Genomic DNA, 26601 nt, shown 5'->3' on the forward strand with positions numbered 1-26601 from the left:
ATTTGATTCATATACCAATCAAGTAAGAATCGTGAAGCAATGGCATTTCATACACTTAAAATTAGTCAAATCAATTAATTAAATTAAGAGAAAATAACTATGTCCTTAAATATAAACTTCTACAAGTATAGGAAATGATATTAGCCTTAAAAATAGACTTGTTACTTTTTGTACATTTTTAGAAAACAAATTAAAAAAAAAACTAATACAAGCTTAAAATAATAGCATAGGCTTTTTTTTAACTACAAAATTAAATATGATTCCATGATTAATTAGCAAATAACACAATTTACTATTCCTCAAGTAGATTGCACGATTTCTTTATCTTAAATAAACCATCACAGTCAATATGAGTAAAAACAGAAATCTGAGAGTAGTGCAGATTTATATACTTACTGCTTTTACATAATTCATCAGATTCATCACTTTCGTCCCTGCAATCATAGTAATGATCACATCTCTTTTCAATAGGAATACACAGTCCACTACCACATTTGTGATCGGTTGGCAGACAGTTTCTGTAATCTGAAAAGAAAAATTAATTTCCAATGATAGATAATACATTACAAATAGTAATAATTACAGATAATACATTAATTATATTATTAATTAGTAATTTTATTAGTTTTTGCTTAAAATGCAGTAGTCAAATTTTACTTACTGCATGTTTCGCCTTCATCGGTGCCGTCCACGCAATCTACGACCCTGTCACACCTCCAATACCTTGGTATACAATAGGATTGATTAAAAACATAATGGCCACATGAAAATTGATTAGGATTGCACTGAGGAGGCGCTGAAATAGATAATCATATCAAAATTATATACAATATTTTAATAAGAAATACTAGATAATAATAATGAACTGTATCCCTATTTTCTACAAATTTACCTTTTCCTACCTTTTAAACGACCCATTTCGCATACAATTACGTATCCGACTTAATTAAATATAAATTCCTTGATTTCATGTATAAGTAAAAGCTGCTAGTAAAAATCAATGATATGCATAATGTTCTTGTACGGACTGAAATATTAAATGTTCTAAATGAAATATGACTTAATTAAGATAAAAATTTGTAGAGCTTAAAGAACGCATTCATTAAAGTTTTTTTTTTACACAGAAATTGAAGACAACTTTCTGCATATTTAGATTTAATGACTCGTAATAAACATTAAAATCTGAACAGAACTGATAATTCTAAAAAACGTCGCCTTGCATCTAAAAAAGCTATTAGCAAATAAAAGACAATTTTCTTCAAAACTTATGTTAACCCTTGGTACCACCGTAATGGTGGCGTTTTCGTACTGTTGTAGAAGTCGGTATATCCTAAAATCTGGGGTCAAAATTCAAAACAGATAGGGGAACCCATTTTGGGGAATTTCACTGTTTTTTTTTTTTTTTTTTTTCAATTTTAAGATATATTGAAACCAAAACTGCAACGCTACCATTGCACGTAAAGGGTTAATCTAATTCATTACAAACAGGGAACCTATTAGCACAAAATGCCCACAACATTATTACGATATCATTAGTCGGCATTTAAAACATCGCGGAGATATTATACTATATATCTTGTACTGATAGGGGAGTGAATTTTAAAAACGGTACGGGGGGAGAGAGAAGTGAACATAAAAACACTGCTATTTTTTATTTTTTCCCCACTAAATGCGAAAAGACAAAGAACAGATAAGACTTTAGAATATGGTACTGCATCCTTGCCAAATTGGCAAATCTTCCGCTCTTTTTAACACCTGTTAATATAGCGAGTCATCTGATTTTTTTAAAAATTTTGCAAACATTTGGCGACGGTAGCGACTAAGTGGATATTTCCATAGCTCCATACAACATAAGAATGTTTTAAATAATATTTTACCTTTATACGTAAAGAAAGGATCTAGCAATTCACAGGAATTGTCATAATTATATATTAATCATTTTTATTTAGGCTTGCGTATGGAAATCGCATATCAATTATTTAAGCGCAACAGCATTAAAATAATAACGTACTAATTCACAAGCATATAAAACTGAAAAAAAAAAATAACTTACAACATGATTGGTGTTCATCTTCCCCTTCTTCACAGTCTCTTTGATAATCACACACCCACCGCCTAGGAATACACCTGCCATTTAAACACCGAAAATTTTCCGGAGAGCATGTGGTTTCTGAAAAAAAGAAAAGCAACATCAGTTAAACATATTCAGAGTATTAAATACTGCCATATACAATACATCTTTATTTTTAATAATTATTAATCATTTTTATTTTCTCGTAATATAGAAAATGTATAATGATCATCAAAAAAAAATCCAACTCAAGATTTTGACGAATCTTCACATTTTAGGCATCACTCAATTCGAAAAACATAAGGTTTTTACACCAAATTTACGCAAAATTTGACAGAAATCTGGAAAATCTCTTCAGAGGAAGTCCAGCTATTCGAATATAAGTTAACACAATAACTACAAACTGAAGAGAGCTAGATAGATGAGATTCTGTACACAGATTTAATATCTGTATTGTAGACATACCAAATTTTGAGCTAAATCCAACCAAGGGTTCATCACCTGTCGGTCAGAAATTTCGAAACATGTAAAGTCAGTAACTCAAAAACGCGTTTTAAATATATCAAATTTTATCAGGAATTTTGCGACTACATGTGCAGTTTTGCGTCAAATTTTTGTTTCAATCGATTGAGAAAAACGAGTCTAAAGCACAAATTCGATTTTCGTATACTATTAACGGCATGCCAGGGATTCATTGCCAAACAACTCGCCAAAGATGACATGATACATGATCAGTAAAAATGCTAAACCCAAGATAAGTTAATATTTCGTAACTATTGTACGCCAATGCCATGCAAGGTGTTCTCTGGCTTGACAAGTTTATTAGAGAGTTTAAAAAAATCATACCCGCTGTTTTTTTTATTTAAATTTTTAACAATGTTTTATTCTTGATAATTCCTTATAAATAAAAATATTAAAATAAAAATAAAATGATTTGAAATGTAACGGATAAATAACAGCAAACTATTAAATACTTAAAATTAATAAAATATTTAACTGTACGCTTTTTTTTTTCGCAATTTAAGACATATACAACTTACAACCACGGAGGGAAAAATTGATTTCAAAATAAATCGGAATTTAGGCTATATTCTTGCTAACAGTATATACATATAGAGAGAATTTATGTCTTTTCACATTATATACAATAATTATATGCGTGTACATTGAATTTTGGTATTTAAAGTACAATTTTTATAACCTCAAATGAAAATGTTGAAAAAACAAATCTGTCGTACAATCAGTTTGAATTACGACCTCTCCGTTGCAAAGGAATTAGATACGAACTGGAAGGGGAAGACAGTAATCTACAGGGTGTTTATAAAGTCCCGGACCCATTTTGATGTTTGATAACTCATAAAATAATAAAGATATAAACACACTTATGGCATTTATTGATGGAATAACTCATATTTTCCTTTTCAGGTTTGAATATTTTTACTTTTGTAAATATCGTCTGCGCGTGTGGTTAATTTCAGATAATTTCATTTTCCAGTCTAAATATCTGTACTTTTCTAAATATTATCTGCTTATTAATTGCATTTTTCTCTCTTTTGTTTTTGGCAACTATTGCAATGTTATGTTTACTTTTGATGTGTTTGTTCTATCTAGTACTTTTGTATGTGATGTTTTATTCGAGAGGATATTAAGGAGAATGCATACACCACAAGAGAAAGCACAGATTTTATGGTGGTTCATAGAAATGAAATCGATAGTGCAAGCACAGAGAAATTTCAGAAGAATTTACCAAAAATATCCTCCATCCAAAAACAGCATCTTGCGGTGGAAAAAGAATTTTCTAGAAATTGGAAGTATCGAAGATAAGAAACGTTCCAGACGTCCTTGCACAAGTGATTTTGATGTTGAGCGTGTCAGAGAGACATTTTTACACAATCCTAGAATATCTGTGAGATCAGCGGCAACAGAATTGGATATACCAATTTCGACGGTGTACAAGGTTATTAAGAAAAAATTAAGACTACAGGCATACAAAGTTCAAATTGTTCAAGTTTTGGAACCGAACGATAGGCCTAAGAGGATGGCCTTTGCAACAGATATGCTAAGGAGGATAGAAGATGCTGCTGATTTTCTGAAGAGCATAATGTTCTCCGATGAAGCATCCTTTCATGTTTCTGGCATTGTTAATCGCCATAAAGTGCGCAAATGGCTCTGTGGATGCCGACATGCTTGTCGCTACCTGGCGTGAAATTGACTATCGACTTGATATTCTCCGTGCGACGAAGGGGGCACACGTGGAAGTTCATTGACAAGGGTCATGAAACTTTTTGAGTCTATTTAACCATTTATGTTATTAATTGAAATCTATCTTTATTACTTTATGAGTTATTAAACATCAAAATGGGTCCGGGACTTTATAAACACCCTGTATATTATTTGAAAATAAATATGGATTGCTCTAAACGGGAAAATAGCATATAATTCGAAATAGAAATTTCTAATATGTTGAAAGCAAAGAAAGATTATAAAATTCGACTTCATTTTCGCCATGCAATAGCACCTGCTTACTTGCTATTAAAGCATCTGCTTTGTTCTTCACCGGGCCAAATTGATCGAAATAATCTAACAGAATTTCACACAATCCGCCAGATGCTTTTGAGGAGTAATTAGGCGACAAACAAATTCACCCAATCGAGTCAAATGCTTTGAACCATGCACCATTATGCAAATGATTTACGATGTATTTTATTTAAAATGTGACGCGATCATCTGTTTAATTTAATCATATCATACCACTCCAGATCTTTCAGAAAAGCCGATTCTCCTAATAATCATAGCACGGTTGGCTTATGGTGATGCGATTAACAGAGCTTTGACGCCGCATCGGATTTTCTTCAACGGGCTTCCGAATTCTTCGGCATTTGTGTTCGTAATCATTCGTACGGCTTCGTTTCGATTCGTAATCTAAAATATTTCAATCAAAGATTTCACGAATTGTCGCATATTCATTCGGCAAGGTGAAATTTGAATATCATTTTGATAAGTCTTTCATTGAAAAGTAGATAATTAGAAATGAGAATAAGTTCATAAATATGATATAACATTAGGTTTTATTCTAAAGTAGAATCACATTAAAAAAAAAAAATCCGAAAATAAATCATAGCACGTCTAGTTTCACTTTTTTTTCTCCTTGCTTTGCTTTTGCTTATACGAAGCACATAAAGTATTGTAATTGCCAAGAATTAGGCCTTGAAATTTTGTTGAAATTCAATGTTTCAGACCTCATCGGGTTCGAAAAACAATTTTAAAATTATATCAGTCAGTCTAAAGCTCTGTTCCGACGATCCGTTTCTTTAAAGATATGGTCGTAAATCTGCCATCTGACCCATTGTAGGACCACCCCCCACCTGTGGACGTCGATTGGGAGCTTCCCTCAAATTTTGGGTAAAATGAGCAAACATCAAACAAACCTGTAAAACCCTAAGACAGAGGAAAGAAGGCAAAATGTGCCTGTCTCAAGACGCGCACAGGCCGTCGGAACGGAGCTTGAAAGACTCAAAGATGTTCTCAGACAGATGAAATTTGGCATGTGACCATAAACTCAAAGATGTAGATTTCAATCAAATGTTGAGTAAAATTCATTCACAAGAAGTTTGTCCAAGTGAAACTGAACAAGATAACTCCAAAACACAAAAAACTAGATAAATAAAATTTGGTGTACAATTTCAGCATCTAAAGGGCAGATCTGTATCAAAATTTTGAATCAAATCCGCTAAGAGTTGCCAACTCATTAACACAAAGATTTACATAAATGAAATTTGATATATGACCTTGGCTGCTAAAATAGCACTTTATGTCAAGTTTTGGTTTTAATCAACCGAAAAAGAAGCGCCTTAAATGCATATTCGATTTTCTTTATTATACTATGAAGCACAAAACTCTCATGCACGGGACTTAACAATAAATATCTACTTATTTGTGACATTCGCACCTGGATCAAAGTTCACAATTTTACGTAGGGGCAGAAGGAGAGGATAACACCTTTATTTGGGAGTAAGTGAAAAAGTTTCGAAAAGAACACTTGTGTTTATTGAATAAGTGAAATTTTTAATTATTAAGCTGATAAATAAGTGTAAATGAATATGACAAAAGGGGTGAATTTTCGCACTTTTTACTAAGCCAATGTGATAGTCCTTTCTGGTCTAGTAACACAACATGCCACGTTCTGTAAATAGCTTTATAGAATATCGAAAATAGTCGAGCAAACATTTTAAACTTTCCCTGTAAACTAATTATTGGGTCTAATTTAACACGCACTAGCAACTTCGATGTCAAAGCCAACTGTGAATTATGCAATTCATTGCGTTTTTATTTTCACATACACAAACGCATTTGTAGACGATGAATTTCTTGCAAAATATGATAGAAATCAACAGTTTGGGTTCAAAGATCATATGTAAATTTCACTTTTTATATGATTTCGAATTTCAGAATTTTTCATTTTTGAACTAGGCATTTGGAGACAGACAATTCCAAAATTGCGTTTTTCAGACTGAAGGAGGCCTAAAATTTAAAAAAATTATAAATAAGGTTGATTGATCCAGCAGGAACAAACAACGTCCTGATATATTTCAATTTCCTTCAGTCTAATTCACCAAAATATTGTCTCCCGAGATCTCTGTTCTCATGAGACACCCTTCATTGTGCCATTGGTAGACTTAAAATACAAAGGTGTACTTCCAAAGTAGATTTATGAAACAAATCTATATTTCGACTCATAACATACAAACGTTAAATAACGATGCTAAGAAATCTAAAAATATTACATCCGTCATTGAGTCTTTTACTATAACATCATTTTTGTTAGTTTTTACATTGCATAATATTAGGCAGAATCGCATGTTCGACATGTCCTTATCGTAAACTTAACATGTCTAGCAAAACAACATGTTTGTGTATAAGTCGTAAGGTAAATTTTGAATTTTACGGCATAAGGCACAATGGAGGGCAGGCTGCACCAAACTTTAACATGCTGAGTAATAAAATGAGTATTTCAAAACTCTGTTATAACTGAAAAAAAAATGTAATTTTGTAGTTTGAGAAGATTATAATTAAAACGTGCAGACATTATAAATGTTTTAAGAGTTTCGGAATAACAATAAGAAGTTTAGAAGAGAACAAGAAGAATGGAAGAAAGATTTCTAAAGAAATCATTTCGTAGGCAATCGACTTCGCTTTGAAACAAACAAGGAAACAACGAAGGTAATAAATTATAAAAAGAAAGAAGCTATTTCCATAGCATTTCATTTCAACTGTTCGGTAAAAACAAAGATCAAAAAAGATTTTAGGTGTATACTTTGAAAACAATGTAAGAAGATGCGTCTAGTTAATGATGTTTGTTCTATCTACACGAATGAAATAAATTAAATCTGCTATCGCAAATTTCAAGTTATAATACAGAAAATTAATCACGCGGCATCAATCCGACAGAAAAACATCTTTCCACATGACTCGTATTTCGCAATCACCAACATTTACAAAAGCGATGGTTTTTGACCATCTCAAAATCAATTTAAATCTAATTTTTTTTTCTCAAGGCCAGAATTTTTTTTCGTAAAATTTCAGTTTATATCAGTTTTTAACAATCACGTCACTATCAGATTACGCATGCGTCTATATGTAGAAAACGATGACTCTTTCCCCCTCAATATCGTTCAAATTCTTGAACTTTTTTAGCCAGTTAGAAAAATTGATAATTAAAAAAACAAATTAATATAAAACTTTCGATACTTCTCCTCGTGGTTTCGCGTACATTCCCATTTTCTTCTCTTTGCTTCATCGCCCAATAACTTCTTACGACCCTGCCCTTTATCGGCCAGAATCGAGTACATGGTGGACATTCATGCCAAGTTGTAGCTTTTTGTTGGCAGTAAATCGCCAAATGTGACAACCTTCTTTATCATTTTCTAATAACCCTAAAAGCGAAAAATTGATGCTTCAAAAGTGATAAACCGCCAATTTTTTGCTTTTGAGGCTTCAAAATTCTCAAACCAAAACATCATGCTCTTATATGATAAAATCAGATGTAAAAGGCGATTATTAAAAAGAAATTGCCGATATAAGAATCTCTGATGGCCATACGGTCTAAGAAATGGGATGAAATTTTCGATCCCACTGTAAAAAGATGACAAACACTAGATCATCTTGTTACAGTCACAATTACAAAACTTTAAAAATCACAAATGGCAACAATATTTTTAAAAATTGAAACTAAATCAAAAAGAGAATCATAGCAAGATATTAAGATTACAGGTGACGGCATATGGATTAAAAGGAGGCATTACATGCAAAACAAATTTTTACTAGGTTTCACGAATTTTCCACGCACGCTCCTTCACACACACTGTCGTATCCCTTTCATGTTAAAACCAGTCAGGCGTTTTATTTTAAAAATAAAGTGCATACATGAATATAACACTTGTACACAGGTGAAATTTTTTTAAAACAAACTACCTTGCTTTCCCATTGCTTCGCCGTGATTATTTGTTGTTTTGCCATCCCCCCCCCTCAATCTCTACATAGCACCTTCATTTTCTAGACTATAGGTGCTTATCGCCAATTCCATTTATGGTTTTTCACTTATATTCAAAAACAAGAAAAGGGAATTACAGCCATTGAAAGCATTCGAAAATGTGACAACGGAGAGGTATACTATTGTTTAATTCTTCAGTGCATAATCTTTAAATAACAGCATCCGGAAATTGATTTTCCCTTTCTTAGATCAGTATTATCGGCAATGCTTTGAATGAAAATGAGTTAATGCACATAATTATCATTGCTGATTCTAAAGCAAGAAAAATGTATTAAATTCATAAATTCTAAAAGTCAACATTTCTTAAATAAAAAAGCCAATTACGTACTATACATAACACACCCTCCGACACACAGATAAAACGAAATGAGCAGACCTCTGCGATAGCATTGGTGAGAACTGAGATTGAGTCTTAAGGGGTATCACCGGCCCTCCCGTCATCGTAAAAGGGTAACCAACTCGCAACATTTCTATATTCTAGTCATAAGTATTCGATTCCTCATTTGAAGAACTAATTTGTTACAGAATACATTCTAAATCATTTTTCATTATAAAGCTTTGCTTAAAAATACATTCAGTTAGCGAATAAGAAACAACCACAATTATCATTATAATACAAAAACTGAACTCTTTGTTTAACTATAGGATGATATCTTGCATTTTTTTCTAATTTGACTTCTGGTTCTCAGTCAGTTTATTATTCTGAAATGAATAAACTTAAGCTTAGTATTTATCTAATTACCCAACAGAAAAGCGTCAATTCGCTCCCACCCCAAAATGAAGGGGAATATGTAACAAATAATCTAAACAAAACTAATTTTATAGCTAGTTATATAATTATTTATATAGCTATGCTATTTATATAGTCAATTATTTGTGAGGCAGACACTAAAAAAAAGTCATTCAGAACAAATACAAAACAAAATTTTAGGTCGTCAAATAAGATCCCCTCCTTTAAAAATTACAGGGGACTTAAGAGTAATAATGACCACATAGCAAGTGCGACATCCACCATGTGAAAGACAACCCCTTTAACGTTTTACAGGCAAATATACAAAATGAATCTTAATTTGAATTGCATGTCGAAAGTATGAATTTTCATCATCAGCAAGCTAGCATGAGTATTTTTAAAATTCCATTTCGAATCATTTTTAAAATTAACAACAGTCGAATCAATCTACATCTTACAGAAAATAAGCAACAAGATTTGAAAAAAAATTGTGTTAATCCAATATACATGAATAGTTCAGACACGTAATGCTTGTCTTTTTTTTTTTAATTAAATGAACAGGGTGATTACAAATAATTACCTCAACTTTAAAAGATTATGCTAACAAAACAAAACAAAACTAGGCAGAGTAGTCTCCACGAAACTTTCAAATATACTCCTTAATAAAGAAATTTCCCCCCCTCCCTTGCATAAAATTATGGACTTCGGATGAAGCACTGAACGCAACAAACGCTCAGATTTTTATTTTCAGAGTTCCGCATACTTTCAGTGCTCAGTATAGAAGAAAATCGAGAGTGTATTATGAATGCCCGCTTCCCCCATTCCCCCCCCGATCATTTGAAACTATAATCAGGTACAAAACTACAAATTTTGGAGTAGGATCGCATACCAATTTTCAGTTATCTAAATTGCTGCACTTTTAAAGTAATTTCAAATAGAACATACACACACCTATAACAAGATTTTGTTGTCAAAATGTAGTTAATGTGAAACATAATTCGTTGTTTTGATTTATTTTCGAAATAATGCAAAGAATTCAAAAATTTTATTTTTTGATAATTTACTAAATTTTAAAAATCTTATCACATATCAATAAAAAGTTTTTTTAATGATTTTTTACACCAATAGCAAACCAGAAGCAATAGGAATGAAATTTTAATTTTAAGCAAATTGATATAATTTTAGTTTGGTGATCTGAACATAATTTAAAAGAAAGCGAAATCGATATTTTAAAATAAAACGGGCATTAAAGGTTAGGAAATAGCTCACTTTTTACCCTTAGTCAGCACACCCCATAAATCATAAAGGCAAAGAATTCTTAAACTTATTAATTTCTGACAATTAATTGGCAAATCATAATAAATTGTTAGTTTTAGAGGTAGCGGATTGGTAGTTAACAAAAACAAACTTCGAAATTTCGTACTTTACCGTCAAATTTATAAGATATCAAATCATTCCAAGACCCTATAATTCAATGCAAAAAATGCATACAATCTATAAACAACTGAGGTATTCCTTGGATTTCTTAAATAACTCTTTAAGACAGCACATTCCCGAAACAGAAGATATCCAAATAAATTTCTAAAGAAAGCAGAGCAGTTAAAGGGTTAATAAAGAGTATGATATATATAATATTTTAAAATCCAATTTAAATCCTAATTAATTTCCCAATTTTTATCTTAATTCAGCGAATACTAACTTCACTCTAAAATGGTCTCTTGTTTCCTAGTCCAATTTTTTATTTAATTACTTTTGACACGTTCTTTGGGAAACCGTAAATTCAGCAGATTTTCACGCTCTGAGTAACGGTTTAAAAAAAAAAAATGTCTGCGCAACATTCTTTTAAAAAGATACCTAAATTTCCCTTTCCTAAACTGACACGTGTCAAAAAAAAAAAAAAAAAAAAAATCCCATCAGAATCTCATTCTAAAAACCACCGATGGGAAAATTTTGATCTTTTTTGTTTTTTGCTCTTGTGTCGCGATGTAGACTGACCACTTATTCTTTATATATAATATGCCTTCCGGTATAGAATAAATCGAAGTTCAAAATTTTCAAAAGAATTTTATATTTCCCCTGAACGTCACAAAATCTTATATTAAGAAGAATAAATATTTCAATTTCATACGATCAAACAAATTTAGTACAAATACACATAAAAAAAACCTTATATTATATATCTCACGGAATCCATATCTCACTTAACATCTTTCATCGAGAAGAGAATTTTACCTGGATCTTATCAATCAACTCTTGTAGTACACAAAAGGTAAGAACCCTCATACATGTCATGGAAGCTATTACTATCGTGTGGGTGAAAAAAATGCGTCGATTAACTTAATAACAAGTAAAGTGACCTTGACATCTCGGAACATTAACGGAACCACCTGTTCGGAACTGAAGACTCATTTAATCTATTATAAAATCAGTGTTTACGGCCGCTCCTTTTGAATTTGACCTAATAAACGCTTTCATAAAGGACAAAGAAAAAAAAAACATTAGATAAAATTTCAATGCTCTAAAAATTTTTTATAGTTATTTTTGACTGCATTATTCAACACTGCCCCCAAGTTTCATTACATCTAGGATTAAATAATTCGGAGAAAGAAAAGAATAGAATTGTATATAATTGTATGCCATGACCAATCTTGTTTTCTCCACACAGAATGATTTATTTTCAAAATAATTCTTTTGCTCTATGTTATTTTCATTTGATATTCCAATTGTTCAGTGAACTTAGTGGTAAGACACGCATGTTTACTTCAGGTATATTCAACTACAATTTTTTTCCTTCCCATGTGTATTATAGAGAAAAAATTGTAAGTGAACTTGTAATTTTGACGAATCTCCAGTTTTTAGACCTTCGAGTTCGAAAAACACATTTTTGGCATTATGTCTGTTTGGAGCTAATTGGGTGAAATTTCTCGCACCCAAATATTTGTCAGTGAGCGTCGTGAAAATTAAAATATAGAAATTAAATCATAAATTTTAACAACTAATTTAAAGGAAAAAATTCTCCATTCAAAATATCTTGTTACCATTACATTATTATAAACTGAGAAACTCCCAACAGAAACATTTTCAAAGTCAAAGAGAGCGTGCGCGAAAAAAAAAATAATAATTAGAAACTAATCAAACATTAAAATTTCTGGAAAAATATATAGAAAATGCAATAAACCCAGATTAAAAGCGTCTCTTCCGATAAAAATGGAAACAAATTTTAACAACTCTCATTTTTTAAACTCATTTTTTTTTCTAGAAATATTGATTAAATAAATATTGATTTTCCAAGTCATTTATTTATTTATCTTTTCATCGCTGAATTTCTTAGTCCTTACAAGATAACATTAAAAACAAGCATTTCTCATCAAGACTAAGATGATAATGAATAAAACGATTTTATTCTATCATTGCGTGCAACAAAATCATTTACACGGTGGATTTTTCGCGGAAAAGGTTATCGAACCTATAATCAATCGATTCCGAAACTGGGAATATCATTAAGTTAATGCATTTCCAGGAGCTTTAAAAAGTAGTTCTTAAAAGTCATGCAGATTTGGGCAGTCCCAGACACTACGCATTATAAGTTCCCTCTTTTGATTGCTAATATTTTAATATGAGTTAACTCATTTTTAATTCAATTTTTGTTCACCTCTGATTTTAAGCTTAATTTCCATTAGCAGCTTTGTGAAAATGCGCAGATTTTTATTTAATATATCAGAGGAAAAGGTAGCTAAAGAAATAAAATCCTACCTATAATTATTATCAACGATTTTTCAACAAATAAAAATAAATTAATTATGTCAGACTAGTTTAAATCACTAGAATGTCGAGAAAATACTTAATATGACTAGGCGAAACAAAAGAAGTTTAGAATTTGTAATTTTTATTCAGAAGTATGTTAATTGATAATATAATTTTTGTATAACTTAGATTATTTACTCAACTGGAAACACACGCCTTGCTTTAAATGTTTCGAAATTAGCTGTTTTTCGGCCAAATTTTAGAATGCTTAAGAACATTCTTTAAACTGTATGCCTGAACATTCTCTAAATGGAAAAAGTAATAATGATTTATTTTTAATACAGTACAAGAGGAGGAACTGGACTTCCTCTTCCAATACTTCTGAAAAACATTAAGAGATCTCGCCATCCCATTCATGCCTACGTTTTTGTAATAACTTTGCCACACCGTCTTGAATGTGAATCGATTTTGCTGAAAAAATATTAATGTTAATAATATTCTGCCTTTATCTTTTCCGAAACATAAGTTATGATAAGTATTCTAAGAAAAATATTCAGTTAATAAAGCACAGCCACTTGTTAAGTACTTCAGTGCCATGTTAACGCCCTGTTCAGTCCGGAGGTTAAGAACCTTAAGTTCAGGAACTCCGTTACACATCCCTAAAATCGACAAATCCGTACAAAATCGAAAGAGAAATGGTAAAAATGTTAAATGGTTGCTGTGAGAACTGATGTACGAAAGTAAATGGCGTTGGAGCGAACATTTTTATTATTATTATTATTATTATTATTATTATTATTATTATACGAGTATATTTAAGTTCCACTGCTCTTGAGATATCAATACCCGTTCCCCTTTCAGGTACTCTTCATCATTTGATTAGGAATGACAGTAAGAAAAGCGATTTAAATGCTTAAAGAATAATAAATCTATAAATCATCAAAAAATAAATAAAATGCATTTTTAAAACTCTCTAAATAAATCGATAAAATGACTGTCGCTCGTCTTCGGGTGTATCCATACATATGCGATTGCACCATGGAGAATTCGATATTAAATTCTCGTAATTAAGTCAAGACCTGAACACAATAATTCAACTAATAACGATAACAATTACATTTAAAAATATAACACTGAAAAACTTTAGGAACATAATTTGCTTCGAATTGAAAAGTTAAAGTATATAAAGTAAAATTTCATACATTTTGAAAATGACGAAGAATTTATAAAAAGACTAACAAACTATACGATTTATTGAATACACTGTTCATATGTGCGCATTTTCTATAGCATCTTTCTAATAATTCAATTTCTTTTTTTAGCGTTTTACAATTTCGGTTACCAGCAATCAAAAAAATATATTAGAGCATCATATTTAAAAACTTTTATCGAAACTGAACAATTAAAACAAAAGTTACAGCACAGGCAAAATTGACATGCGAGCAAAATATGCATTTTAGTTGAAATCATGGTCTTGATTTGTTCAAAACATCGCTGTTTGCTTTATTCCATCGGAAATTGCTTTAAATGCTTTTAAAAATTACCCTTGAATGACCTATAAAGCAAATTTAAACATCCCCCCCCCCTCCCAAATAAGAATTTCCAAAATGCGCACTACAAATGATTTTTGCTATCTAAATATGATAGAGTAATGAATCGCAAACGACAGTTTTCTTACATCTGTTAATAATCTAAGTTTGTCACCAGAGCAACTGAACATCTTGTATATGCAGTATTAACTATTTCTGAAGAACAACTGTTTCACCAAAAATACTAATTTTGCCTTTAATTTCAACTAAACTTCTTACGCATAACTTATTAAAAAAATACAAGCATCAAACTGTTATAGAAACTTAAATCGTACTATTTTAGCAGCCTAACAGTTGGTCTATTTAATGTGTAAATAAGCATCTTCAGTAGACAAGTCAAATTATGTCATATTCACATGCTAACATAATTGCATGTCATCAAACATGCAACTTCATTTTCTTATTTCCCGTATAAAATGTGCGTTCCTTTCTAATATTAAAATGACACGACGCATGTTATTAGATTATAAGAGCAATACTACCGGCATTTAGGTGAATTGAAAGATGCTAATAAGGAAACTAAAAAACAGTGAGCTAAATATTTTAGCATAAAGGATGTATTGCTTAATATCTTATACGGCTTCGCTAATCGATTCTATACACACGAATGTACAGGAAAAGAGATTTACGAAATGAAAACCAAATAACAGTGATACATTCGAAATCTAATAATTTTAAACGAGCAATTCTTGTATATATCTATGTTTATTTCGTGTATCTTGGAAATACTCCAACTATTTAGATCAAATTTTATATTTATATAAGGTTTTGCTTTAAGTTCATCCATATAGGTTTCTTTCCTGAAAAAACGCGATTTTACATACATACACACACACACACACACAAAAAAAAAAAAAAATAATAATTAATTAACTAACTAATTTCTGACATGTGGCTATATACGTTCTGTATCAGAAATGGAGTAGTGATTAGGACTTCGAACTCCCATGCATTTTTCTCATTTTCGATTCCGCGTTATCAATTCAGTTAGATTTCGCAAGTAACTTTAAACTAGCTATAAGATAGCATTTTATTTACAATTTTAGGGGGAAAAAAACGCTGAGGGAAACTTGGTCTCCCAGGTACTAAAATAAACATTGATCATGGTATTTCAAAGAACATTTTTTAAAAAAAGAATTTTTAGGCAGAATAAGCAGCAGGAGTGGAAGAAAAACGCATGATTAAATACTTATAGAAACAATGAAAAAGGTTCAAGTTCGGTTTAGTTATATTGATGTTCCGTTTTAAAGCAACTCAAGGGCTATTTTGGGACGGACCTTATACTTTTGAACCGCGATCAGATGACGAAGACGACACCTGAGCTGGCACCCCCTCTGCAAACTTCCACGCCACACAGCGGGAAGACGTTTGGCCCCGACGGATTTAACGTGCAACAGACCCGCTTACACGACGGTTCTTCGGCGGAATCGGGTCTCGAACTTGAAACGGAAAAGGTTCAAATTTCATTACGACAGTGAAAAGTATTGCAGTAATAAGATAGATGTATTTCTTTTAAATTGTCAAATTTTAGAAGGAAGCACAATTATTAAATTGGTATTATTACAATATAATTTGAAGTTTAATATGAAGAAAACGTCATCTTTATGTGGTAATCGTTCCGAAATTTATTAACGGAGAACGCCACATTTTTCGACATAATTAAGTTTATTATACTAGCGCAACATTGAATTCATTCATTCATTCATTGTAACTAGATTAGAAAAATTCCATCTCTCTCGAATATTTACGTTTATGGAATTAAAACACCAAATTTCCACCAACATGCCCCAACGAAGGGAGTAAAAAAAGTTAAAAATGCTATTAATAGCGCAGAATGAGAGCAAAAGTAATTATTCAAAAAGCGATGTCAAGCAAGTTATTTACGTACGTAATTTATTTTTCTAACCCTAACAGACCACACTCCTTTAACAGCCCAAGTTTAGAACTGCATAACCCGACCTTTGCTGAACTTTTCCCGCCAAGGTTATTTCACCTTGAGAGTTGGCAACATGGGCGACGGAAACATTGTTGGCGTACTCGTTTCATGTATCAACGCGTGATTGATGGCAAAGGATTTCGCATATTAAGGCTGTTTTTGAAACGTTGTGGAGAGATGGAGAAGGTCAAAAGATGATGACTTGGGATCAGCAGAAAGGGAAAAAGACGTTTAAAGCGCGGAGGTAATGTCCATGTCTCCGTTCATTTAAATTGAGGCCACAGTTTTTCCACACAAGATTAAACCGCGTCCTTCCTTCAGCAGAAAAAGAAGAGAAAATTCCTTCAAAATCTTCATCACTGGTTCAAAGTTACGAAATAGACTCTTAAGGACTCATAATGTGATTAATAATTGGCATATTGTACTTTGATTGTTCCCTAAGTTTTAAATGAAACTGGAATACGCTTCTTTTAATAGAATGTGAAAAGTTATTTTGTGGGAAATAAATATAAACTGAATAAAGACACAATATTTTTACAATTATTAGAGTATCTGTCGAAAATTTAAATTTTCAAACATTTAATAATTCGGCATCTGAAAAATATATCCATCCGAACTTTATAATTTCTCTAGGTATAAAATTTGTTTTCTAAAATTATTCCACATTTGACATTTTAAGTCAAAATTCACTAAAAGAAATATTACATAATTTCGAAAGAAAATTACAGTGTTTATATTATATATAAACAAATGATTGAATGGCATAATATTTCGACTTTTATAAAAGCTTTTATATATCTCAGAACAGAACACACTATATATATTTAATAGAAAAGCATAACTTTACATAACATTTCAAACATGCATTAAATGTAACTCCATTTTAACTATAAAACATATCTTACATGAATGCACAAAATATTAGTCCTAAACAACATGCTCACATCGGACCAATAGCATTTCAATATTTACAAGAAATGTTAGAGGATAACAAACAGAAAAATATACTTCCTTTCTTAAAGGTAATTAATTGATTAATACATTAATTGATTAATATATAAATCTGACGCTTATATATACTTTTTACTGTACGATTCGTGATCAATCAATGGTCAAATCTGGCAACTCTGTTACAAAAACCTATAGCCCACAGATCACTGAATAATGCGAAAACTAAAGAAACACAAAAATATCACAAAAAAAAAAAAAAGGATGTGGTCTCCCTCAAATTTTCTTGCATAAGCCTAACAAAGAAGTTGTCCTAGAGAAGGCCTTGCATGACACATTGACGTACGAAATATTAATGGAGATCTTAATTTTGACAGTTAAGAAATATTTTTCTCCGTGAATTTAGCATTTTTACAAAATCTATCGCTTTATTTTTAGTGATTAATCCCTGGCATGTAGTTAAAAGAGTAAGAAAATCAAATTAGTGTTTTATATGCATATTTTTTTCTATCGATTGAAATAAAAATTGACACAAAACTGCATCTGCAATCAAAGTCTCATAGCTAATTTGATATATTTAAATCATTGCGTTTTTGAATGATCACGTTTAGATGTTTCTGGAAGTATAGACCGCCAAACAGTCAACCTTTGTTGGTTTTGACTTATAATTTCCCAGATGTCAACACTAAAAATGCTAAATCTGTCTATCTAGCTCTCTTCGTTTTGCAATTTATTAAATTATATTCCAACAGCTGAAAGGACGGACTTCTGAGCGTAATTTACTCAAAATTTGCAAGAAACCTACACATTTGGTGTAAAGAACTATGGAATTTTATCAGTCAAGCTCAATGCATTTTATCTAGTTATCTAGACGTCAGGTAGGCTGACATTTTCTAAAAATGTACAATAAAATATCTATACAATGAAAGATATGAACATTTTCATTGAAATAAATATTACAATGAAAGAAATGAAATTTATTTTCAAACAAAAGGGAAAAAAATTGAAACAAAAACCGATAGTTCGAGGAATTCACATTTTTCAATTTCTAATGTTCCAGCATCATTCAAGTCTTTGAAGGTCTCAGAACAATGTAAAACAAAATACAACAGAGGACATTTTTTGAAAACAAAATACTGCATTCGCCACATTTTAAAAGCACAAAAGATATTTAAGGTCAAAGACAGCATGCATACATCCACAAAATTTAAAAGGAAAATAAAACTGCAAAACAGATATTACTTTCATAAGATTTGTATATAGCATTTGTCATAAAAAGTAATCAGTTAAAAGTCAGAGAGATAAGAATTGTAAGTTTTACGCGAAATATAAAAAAATGGTTTATTAAATTAACGAATGTACATTAATTTAATGAATCAACAGATCAAGGATCTTTGGGCAAATTTTACAATGAATGCATGCTTTTAAAAAGAAACAAGGAAACAGCAATGATTAAAAAAACGTCAACGGAATAATGAAACGAATAAAAAGGGTGCAAATAAGATTCTTAGAATAAAATATTTTGATTAGGAGTATGATATTATTTAAAAGAAATCTAAATCAACACTTGATTACCATCGATAATACGAAAAGAAATACCGATTAATTAACAACTCAAAAGACCCGCGCCTTCGTGCTGTCAGTGTTAAAAAAAAAAATTCAAAAGATTTATAACAATCTGATAACGAATAGATGCGACAGATAAATACACTGACGAAAGCTCGCAAGAAAGAATATCAAGAAGATTCACGCGAAATGTTCCCTCTCTCTAACCGATTTCTAGTCCAAAATTAATTCGAATATCAAAATTCGAAAAAGAAAAAATTTCTTTTAGAAATGTATGGGAAAATGCATTACTTATCGATCTTATTTATTAAGACTACCGATTAATATATCGGTACGTTGTAATGGACACCAAGTACAAATGGCAAAATATTGTTGAAAAGAGTCACCAGCTGCTTTGCAAAATATCTTTTGTTATAGAGGACAAAGGGCAATGTTTATTATTTTCTTGCCTACGAATATATTTTCTAGTCTAGACTGTATAAATGGATATCAGGCTTAAAAACTTTTTCGCTCTTTCAATCTTATTTGCGTTGTGATCATAGTCTGGTAAAGAGGATAGGTAGCTTTCCCATGAAATATAGGTAAATGTAATATTTTTTTTTCCGTTTCAATAAAATGGCCAAACTTTCTGAACTTCAATCCAGGATGCTCCAGACCATAAATGAGCACACTAACGCTCGCTAGGAATATGCGCAAGGGGCACTTTTGATACAGTACAAAATCCAAAACATATGCAAAATATGAAACAATGAAACAGTTGCTTTGTAATGCGTCACCTTTAGTAATCCTGCTTTTTTCATTTTCTTGTATACGAAATATAAGGAAAATATATTGCAATCGTAATAGAAAAAAAAAAAAAAAAAATCGAATTCGAGGTTTTGAGGAATCCATGTTTCCGATCTCCCCGAATTCGTAAAACACACTTTTAGCATGATGTCTGTCTCTAACTATTTTGTCAAAAATGCTTCGAGCTAAACTGGTGAAATTTGGTGTATAGATTTTTGATAAACTTTTTAAATTTCTATGAAGTTTGAAAGAAATCCATTCAGAAGAAATTTGGCTGTTCGAGAAAAGCAAATTCTGTAACTATAAAACAAAGAACTAGGTACATAAAACTTAGTACACAGGTTTAGCATCAAAACTGTTATCAAAAACTTATTACTGTTTTACCACATCTGTTGACCTGATAATTTACCGTTATGTACTTTTGCATGCATATGAAGCAATAACTAATAAATGGAATAGACATAAATTACCACCAGCATTATGAGGATCTGTAAATAAATTAGCTAATTTAGTTTCCCATTTCGGAAAATTTTTAACTGAATACACACATTTTAGGTTAATTTATTTTTCTGAAATTGCTTGCGTTTTTTAAACTTGTTTTTAAGATAATTTATTGCGCAATATCCATGTTCATGCACAATTATATCTAATTTAACAATTCATGTTTATAAAAGATAACTAAATTAAAGTCAGAAAACTGACAACTATTTTTGAAGAAATGTTCATATCGTCCTTATATTTTATATTTCAAACTTATTTATTTGGCAGCTAGGATATATATATATATATTTTCAAATTAACTACTTGCTTAACAGACATAGGCAGCTGTCTAGTCAGATATCCACCGCTGAGAATACTGAATATGAAATTTAGTCATTTCTCACATGTATAAAATAAACGTTTTTTACTTGAAGTATGAACTTATTTTCGCTTTTTCGAAACTCATATTTGCTTTAAATTTTAAGTCATAGCTAAAATATTAACTATTATTCCAACTGAGATGTTATAAACAATGATACAGAAAAGAAAGACGGGGGGGGGGAGAGGATACAGCAAAACACTCCTGCTCTATGTATATTTCAGTTTTACGTAGTAATATAGCAACAAAAGACAGGAAGTTTCGCCTCTCGAATTACTTGTATATTCAAACAATCGAATTTCTTGTATATTTAGACAATAAGATAGGTCATGTGTTTAACTTCGCTGAATAGTATAAGAGAATTTTGCATTTACTTCAGATAGTAAAACCTAGTGGATCAAAATCTAACAATTATCTTGTGTTTTGGAGTTATATAAAAAGCACATCGACAGATGTAGTAAAGAAAATTTGATACATTTTTAAATCCTTGCAATTAAACTATTTGCCAATTTCATTTGTACAGCTTGTTGTTGAACTGAGTAATCGGGTTTACAAATACAGGCGTCACTTAAAAAAAAAAGTGTCTTTTCCCTGAATTTAGGAAGTCAAAACGAAAATTCAAGAACTCGAAACCGAATTTTTTTTGACGATTATATTTTTTATATGCTTCGTATTTTTATATGGTTTTTTTTTTTTTTTTTTTGTACACAAGTTCATACAAAAAATTTTTGAGATAGTGAAAAATGAATTTTTTTAAACTCGCAATTCAGAAATTTTTTAAATCAATTGAAAAATCTTGAACAGCAGAAAAACAGAACCAAGATTTAAGAAAAAAAATGAATTTGTTATTTTAATTCCTTAAACACAAAAGCGAATCACAACAATGGCAGACAGCATGACCTCTGAAAGAGAATGGAAACATTTTTTCCCGAGATAAATACACAGTAATTTAGCTCAAGGGAATGGCAGCATTTCACACACTTGTCTCCGGTAAAGGGTGAAAAATAAATGGCGAAAAGGAACAAAAACAAAAAAACTTGCAAAATCGCAGCCTTTTCAGAGCCCAGAAACAACAGTAAAGACCTGTCAGCAAATAGAAAAATGACGTGAAACATTTACTGTAGAAGTCGGTACTAATTCTACCATTAACTATTCCACAGTGAAAAGCTAGGCCTCTTGTAGCTTTTGCAATCAATCAACAAGTTCACCATTCTTTCGTAGACAACAAAGGGCATTTACGCACTTTCTAATGTTAAACAACTCGCTGATTTCTTGATAATTGCCAACACCAATTCCGTACACTGCTGCTATTTATTCAATCGCACAAAAACGCGCTTTCTAACTTTCGCTGGAGCACTTGATTGCTTTCATTTTCGACTTCCCAAGGAACAATTATTTAATGGAGCACAATTGTACTTTTGGGTTCACCGGAAATAAACAATTCGGTCAAATTTCTACTATTGCTTATGTTAATATTATAACATAGAATATCTATGCATTCGGCAAAGAATTTATATTTAACTAGCGGAAGTGGTCTACTCGAAACTTTCTCGCATCCCTCTTCTTTTCGCATAAAACTGTGAACTTTGGAAAAGCTGTGAAGTCAGAAGGATTAACATTTTTATTTTCTTAATCCGATATATGAAAATTATGTGCTTTATTGCAAGTTAAATATAACTGAATACGCTCACTGAACACCCATTTTTTGACAGACTCAAAAACAAAATTTGGCATAGAATTAAATTTAGTGACGAAATCGCCTACCAAATTTCATTTATGTAGGTAGAGTTTTTTAATAACCACGTTTGTATGTATACGAAAGTACAGACGGACAAATGGGCACCTCCCTTGTCGGATTTCGTTCAAATTGTAGCAGATATCGACATTTCAGGCGCTAAACCTAAACAATTCTTACCTATCTAGCTCTTTATGTTTTATAATTAAGTTGCTTACTTGTATTAGGACAGCTAGCCATACTTTCTGATAGTATATATTTTTTTCAAAATTTGATAGGAATCAAATTTGGTGCAAATACCAAATACCACATGAGAACTTTCATTTATCTACCTCAAAGCGTTTGAATTAGCGTGTTCACAGACAGAGCGACAGATAGAATTCGAATAATGCCTTTTTGGGATTGAGGGAGGTCTAAAATTTAGAGATACGTCAAAATCTCGAGTTTGAATTCGTTGAAGATTATGCTATTTTCGCTGTGTATACGAAAAAGTAAAAATGAAATGATTTTATGAGTATTTTAAGTCGATCTACGATTATTCAAACAAAACTCACTAGCGGCCATTTCAGATATAAGGATGAGAAAAAACGGTCCGATGGAATTTGTTCCTTTCGCTATTATTATTGTGGGTTCGAGTTACCTCCACACCAATTATGGGACATACTTAACACACCTGGGATGCCATGACCTGTGCGGTCATTAGGACTCAACCTTAATTCTTACCTCTGTGCTATCTATCATCACGATAGTCAAAATGCTTTGACATGACCAGGGTAACTACGATCTGCTTATCATTCAAAAAGCATAACAAATATTCAATTAAATGTATATTTAATGCAGAATAGACGGAATTGGCTTTAGAGCCATAATTAATTAACCAAATTAAAAACTCAATATCTGAGCCCTAAGAATACGAGTGGGCAGTAATCGATTAACTCACGAATATGGAAAGCAAGGAATACATACAAAAATGAAGAAAATCATTTTGCTCTTAGAATTGAGAAATAAAAATTCTACACAACATTCATGTCATGTATTCCACAATGATTAAGGTTTATTTTTTTTATTACAAGAAATTTTAACGAAAAATCTTTAATAGATTGCAGTTCGTGGAATATATCCCTTATTGAAACACTCAAAATAGTAAAAACATTAGTGTCCTAAATAAAATACTAAAGATTTATCTTATTTTCAAGTAATCTTGATAGTCCATTACTGTGATCAGTCCATTAGTACAGTTCACTGGTGAATTACCATTGAGAAAGCCATTAATTTTTCACCAGAATGTCTTACAAGATAAAGCACTTAACCCAAGCCTAATATAAATAAATCTTTCCGGCTAAGTATGGGTACACGTTTAGCATCTTCTAAGCAACTGGGCTGAATTCAACTGAATGTATTACTTAAGTTAAGAGCATTCTTCCTCAAGTGCAGAATTTAATTAAATATTCAATTAATTAAAAATTAACCAGAAATGTCGTTTTCCGTAATAAATTCTGAACTTAAATTACTTTGTTTGCGGACATGTTGTGATTCTATTGAATACTATTATTAAATACATGCTTATGTCTTAGCATTACACCAAAAATATCCTGTAAAACTATTTTTATATAATTTTCAAATTTTAAAATGGCATATATATATAAATTGATACAAAGTTAATTGTCGTGGAATTTTCTAAATCTAGGCATTTTTTTTAAAAAAATTTCTTTTGCATAGTTTTCAAAAATATATTTCATTGTTGCAATGAAATTCAAACCGTTTTCACTGTTATCAAATATTTAATCGCGTATTATTTCTTCGTTCATGAAAGCTAAGGAAGAAATATTCTGCTTATTATATGTGTAATTTACATCAGAAATCAAAGTTAAACTGCGCTACACCAAAATTCAAAATTTGAAATAAATTATCCAAATACTCTAGGGTTTAATGCTATAAGACGATGTCATAGGATTCGACTTCATTATACAATAATCTGAACAGGTGTAAAGCTATCAAAATAACAAGGCTTAAATAAATAAAATAGGTGTAAGGCTATCAAAATAACAAGGCTTAAATAAAAAAAGGTGTTAGGCTATCAAAATAACAAGGCTTAAATAAAAAAAAGGTGTTAGGCTATCAAAATAACAAGGCTTAAATAAAAAAAAGGTGTTAGACTATCAAAATAGCAAGGCTTGAATAAATAAAACAGGTGTAAGGCTATTAAAATAAGGCTTTAATGCTGTCACAACAGGATGCTTTAAAAAGGTTTATTCAGGATATCGTGACTACCAAATAAAGCGTAAGTGATTTGTCTGAAATTAAATACCACCAATATTCCAGAAGAACAAACTTTTGCAAAAATTTTAATATGATACGAAGTGAAAGAGAAAACTAGAAAATACAAGACAGAGTAGAAGACAAGCCGTCACCGATTAATTAATAACGCTGAATATTTATGATACATAAAGGCAATATACAAAGAGAAATTCATGCTAAACAGAAAAAAACTGAAGAAGCAAAGATAGTAAAATACTCAAATAAGACTTAAGTTTTATTATTAATTATTTCTAAAAATTCGTGTCTATTTATGCATAGAAAAGTCGATTTCTCGATTACGATAGTACCATGCTTCTAAGTATCTGGATTACCACAAAAATAAACTTCAGAACAATTCTTAAGTTGTAGAAATCCATCCGAAAATAAATAATTCGATTAAATTACAGCAGCATCTACTAGGTTCATCGTAGAACAAAAGCCATGAGAATAAACTTGCGAAAAAAATTTTTAATTGGAAGTAAAGAATTAAATGTCTTTCAAATAATACGTGGCACTTTGCCAAGCAGTAATTTATCACCAACAAACAGGTTCCTAAGAATTTAAATTGATTTTTGCAGATATGGACAGATAATTTGGGTTTGAATAATTCCAGGTAATTACGTTTCTCCAAGATACGCTCGAATACAAGCAATATCTCTCGTATGAGCAAAATTTTCCTTTAAAATTCAAAACTATCTCTTGTTGCATTTCAAGAAAATAAAAACACATTATTTTATAAATTAATAAAGGTATCTAAAATAACCATTTACTATTAGAAATGAATTAAGTTTTAAAATCCCGTTCCCAACATTTTTGTATGATTTTGCAAGGCAAAAGGGTTATAGGAAATGAGTTATTTTTTCGGTTCTTTATTTAGAGTGTTTTCCTTTCATATGCTTATGCCTTATGTTGATATTCATTTTCTTTTTCAATAAGTAATATTCCGCTATTATTCAAAAATTGTGTAATGATTCTATTCTTTGTTCAGTAAAAAATAAGCATCTCCTCCTAATTTCACTCCTATTATGATGAAATAAAAATCGATTACGCATGCGCAAAACTGTGATAAATCTCATTATCTGAAACAGCAGAACTGGACACGAAGTACCAGATAATAAGCATAAATTCGAGAGATTCTATTTGCAAAGAAAAATTTCCAAAAAATGACGTTTCTTTTATCTAAACAAAGTTAGACCTTTCAGACATTCCATTAAAGAAAGCAGGATAACTGGTACTATCTTTGACAATAACAAATATTCAAATGTTCTTGCAAAAAGTGGCATTTTTGAACGATTAGGTGAATGAAATCTGGTTTTTATATGCGAAAATATAAAAAGTATAATCATTTGACTAATTCAATAAACGGTTATAAACTTATTTCCACAAATTCGATAACAATTATCATACCTTAAAAGACAAATTCAAAAATAACATTTACGAACAAAATAACCATTCACTGACCAAACAAAGAATGATTGTAATTTGCACTTGGAGCTAATTTTGAATTTTGTATAGCACAGCTAGTCAAATCAACAGCGTTGTTATTCATCAGCAAATGTAAACCAGTGATATTTAGAGATTCGAGTGAAAATGATTTTAATCTGCTCTAAACAAAAATCTAGATTAATACTGGTTACAAAATCAAGTCAGATAATTTATTTAATATTAAACTATTAATCTCAGCTTCGTCAATAGTTTTATTTCACATTCAGAATTTTCACTATTTTGCAAGCCATAAAATGATATTAAAGAAAATAATAAACAGGCAATCGAACATTATTATGTTTTC

The 26601-nt window shown here is 30.9% G+C and overlaps 1 protein-coding gene across 1 annotated transcript in view; it reads right to left on the reverse strand.

The window, feature by feature from the left end:
- LOC129984396 (low-density lipoprotein receptor-related protein 2-like) overlaps positions 1-26601 on the reverse strand; it is a 112338-nt gene that overhangs the window by 60115 nt on the left and 25622 nt on the right. Inside the window, exons 2-4 of the mRNA XM_056094276.1 lie at positions 2054-2170; positions 662-796; positions 397-525 (exon numbers count right to left, since the gene is read on the reverse strand). Of these exons, the coding sequence (XP_055950251.1) occupies positions 397-525; positions 662-796; positions 2054-2170 (381 nt within the window). The remainder of the gene's footprint in view (positions 1-396; positions 526-661; positions 797-2053; positions 2171-26601) is intronic.

This window comes from Argiope bruennichi, chromosome 9 (genome assembly GCF_947563725.1).
Source record: "Argiope bruennichi chromosome 9, qqArgBrue1.1, whole genome shotgun sequence".
Taxonomy (NCBI): Eukaryota; Metazoa; Arthropoda; class Arachnida; order Araneae; family Araneidae; genus Argiope; species Argiope bruennichi.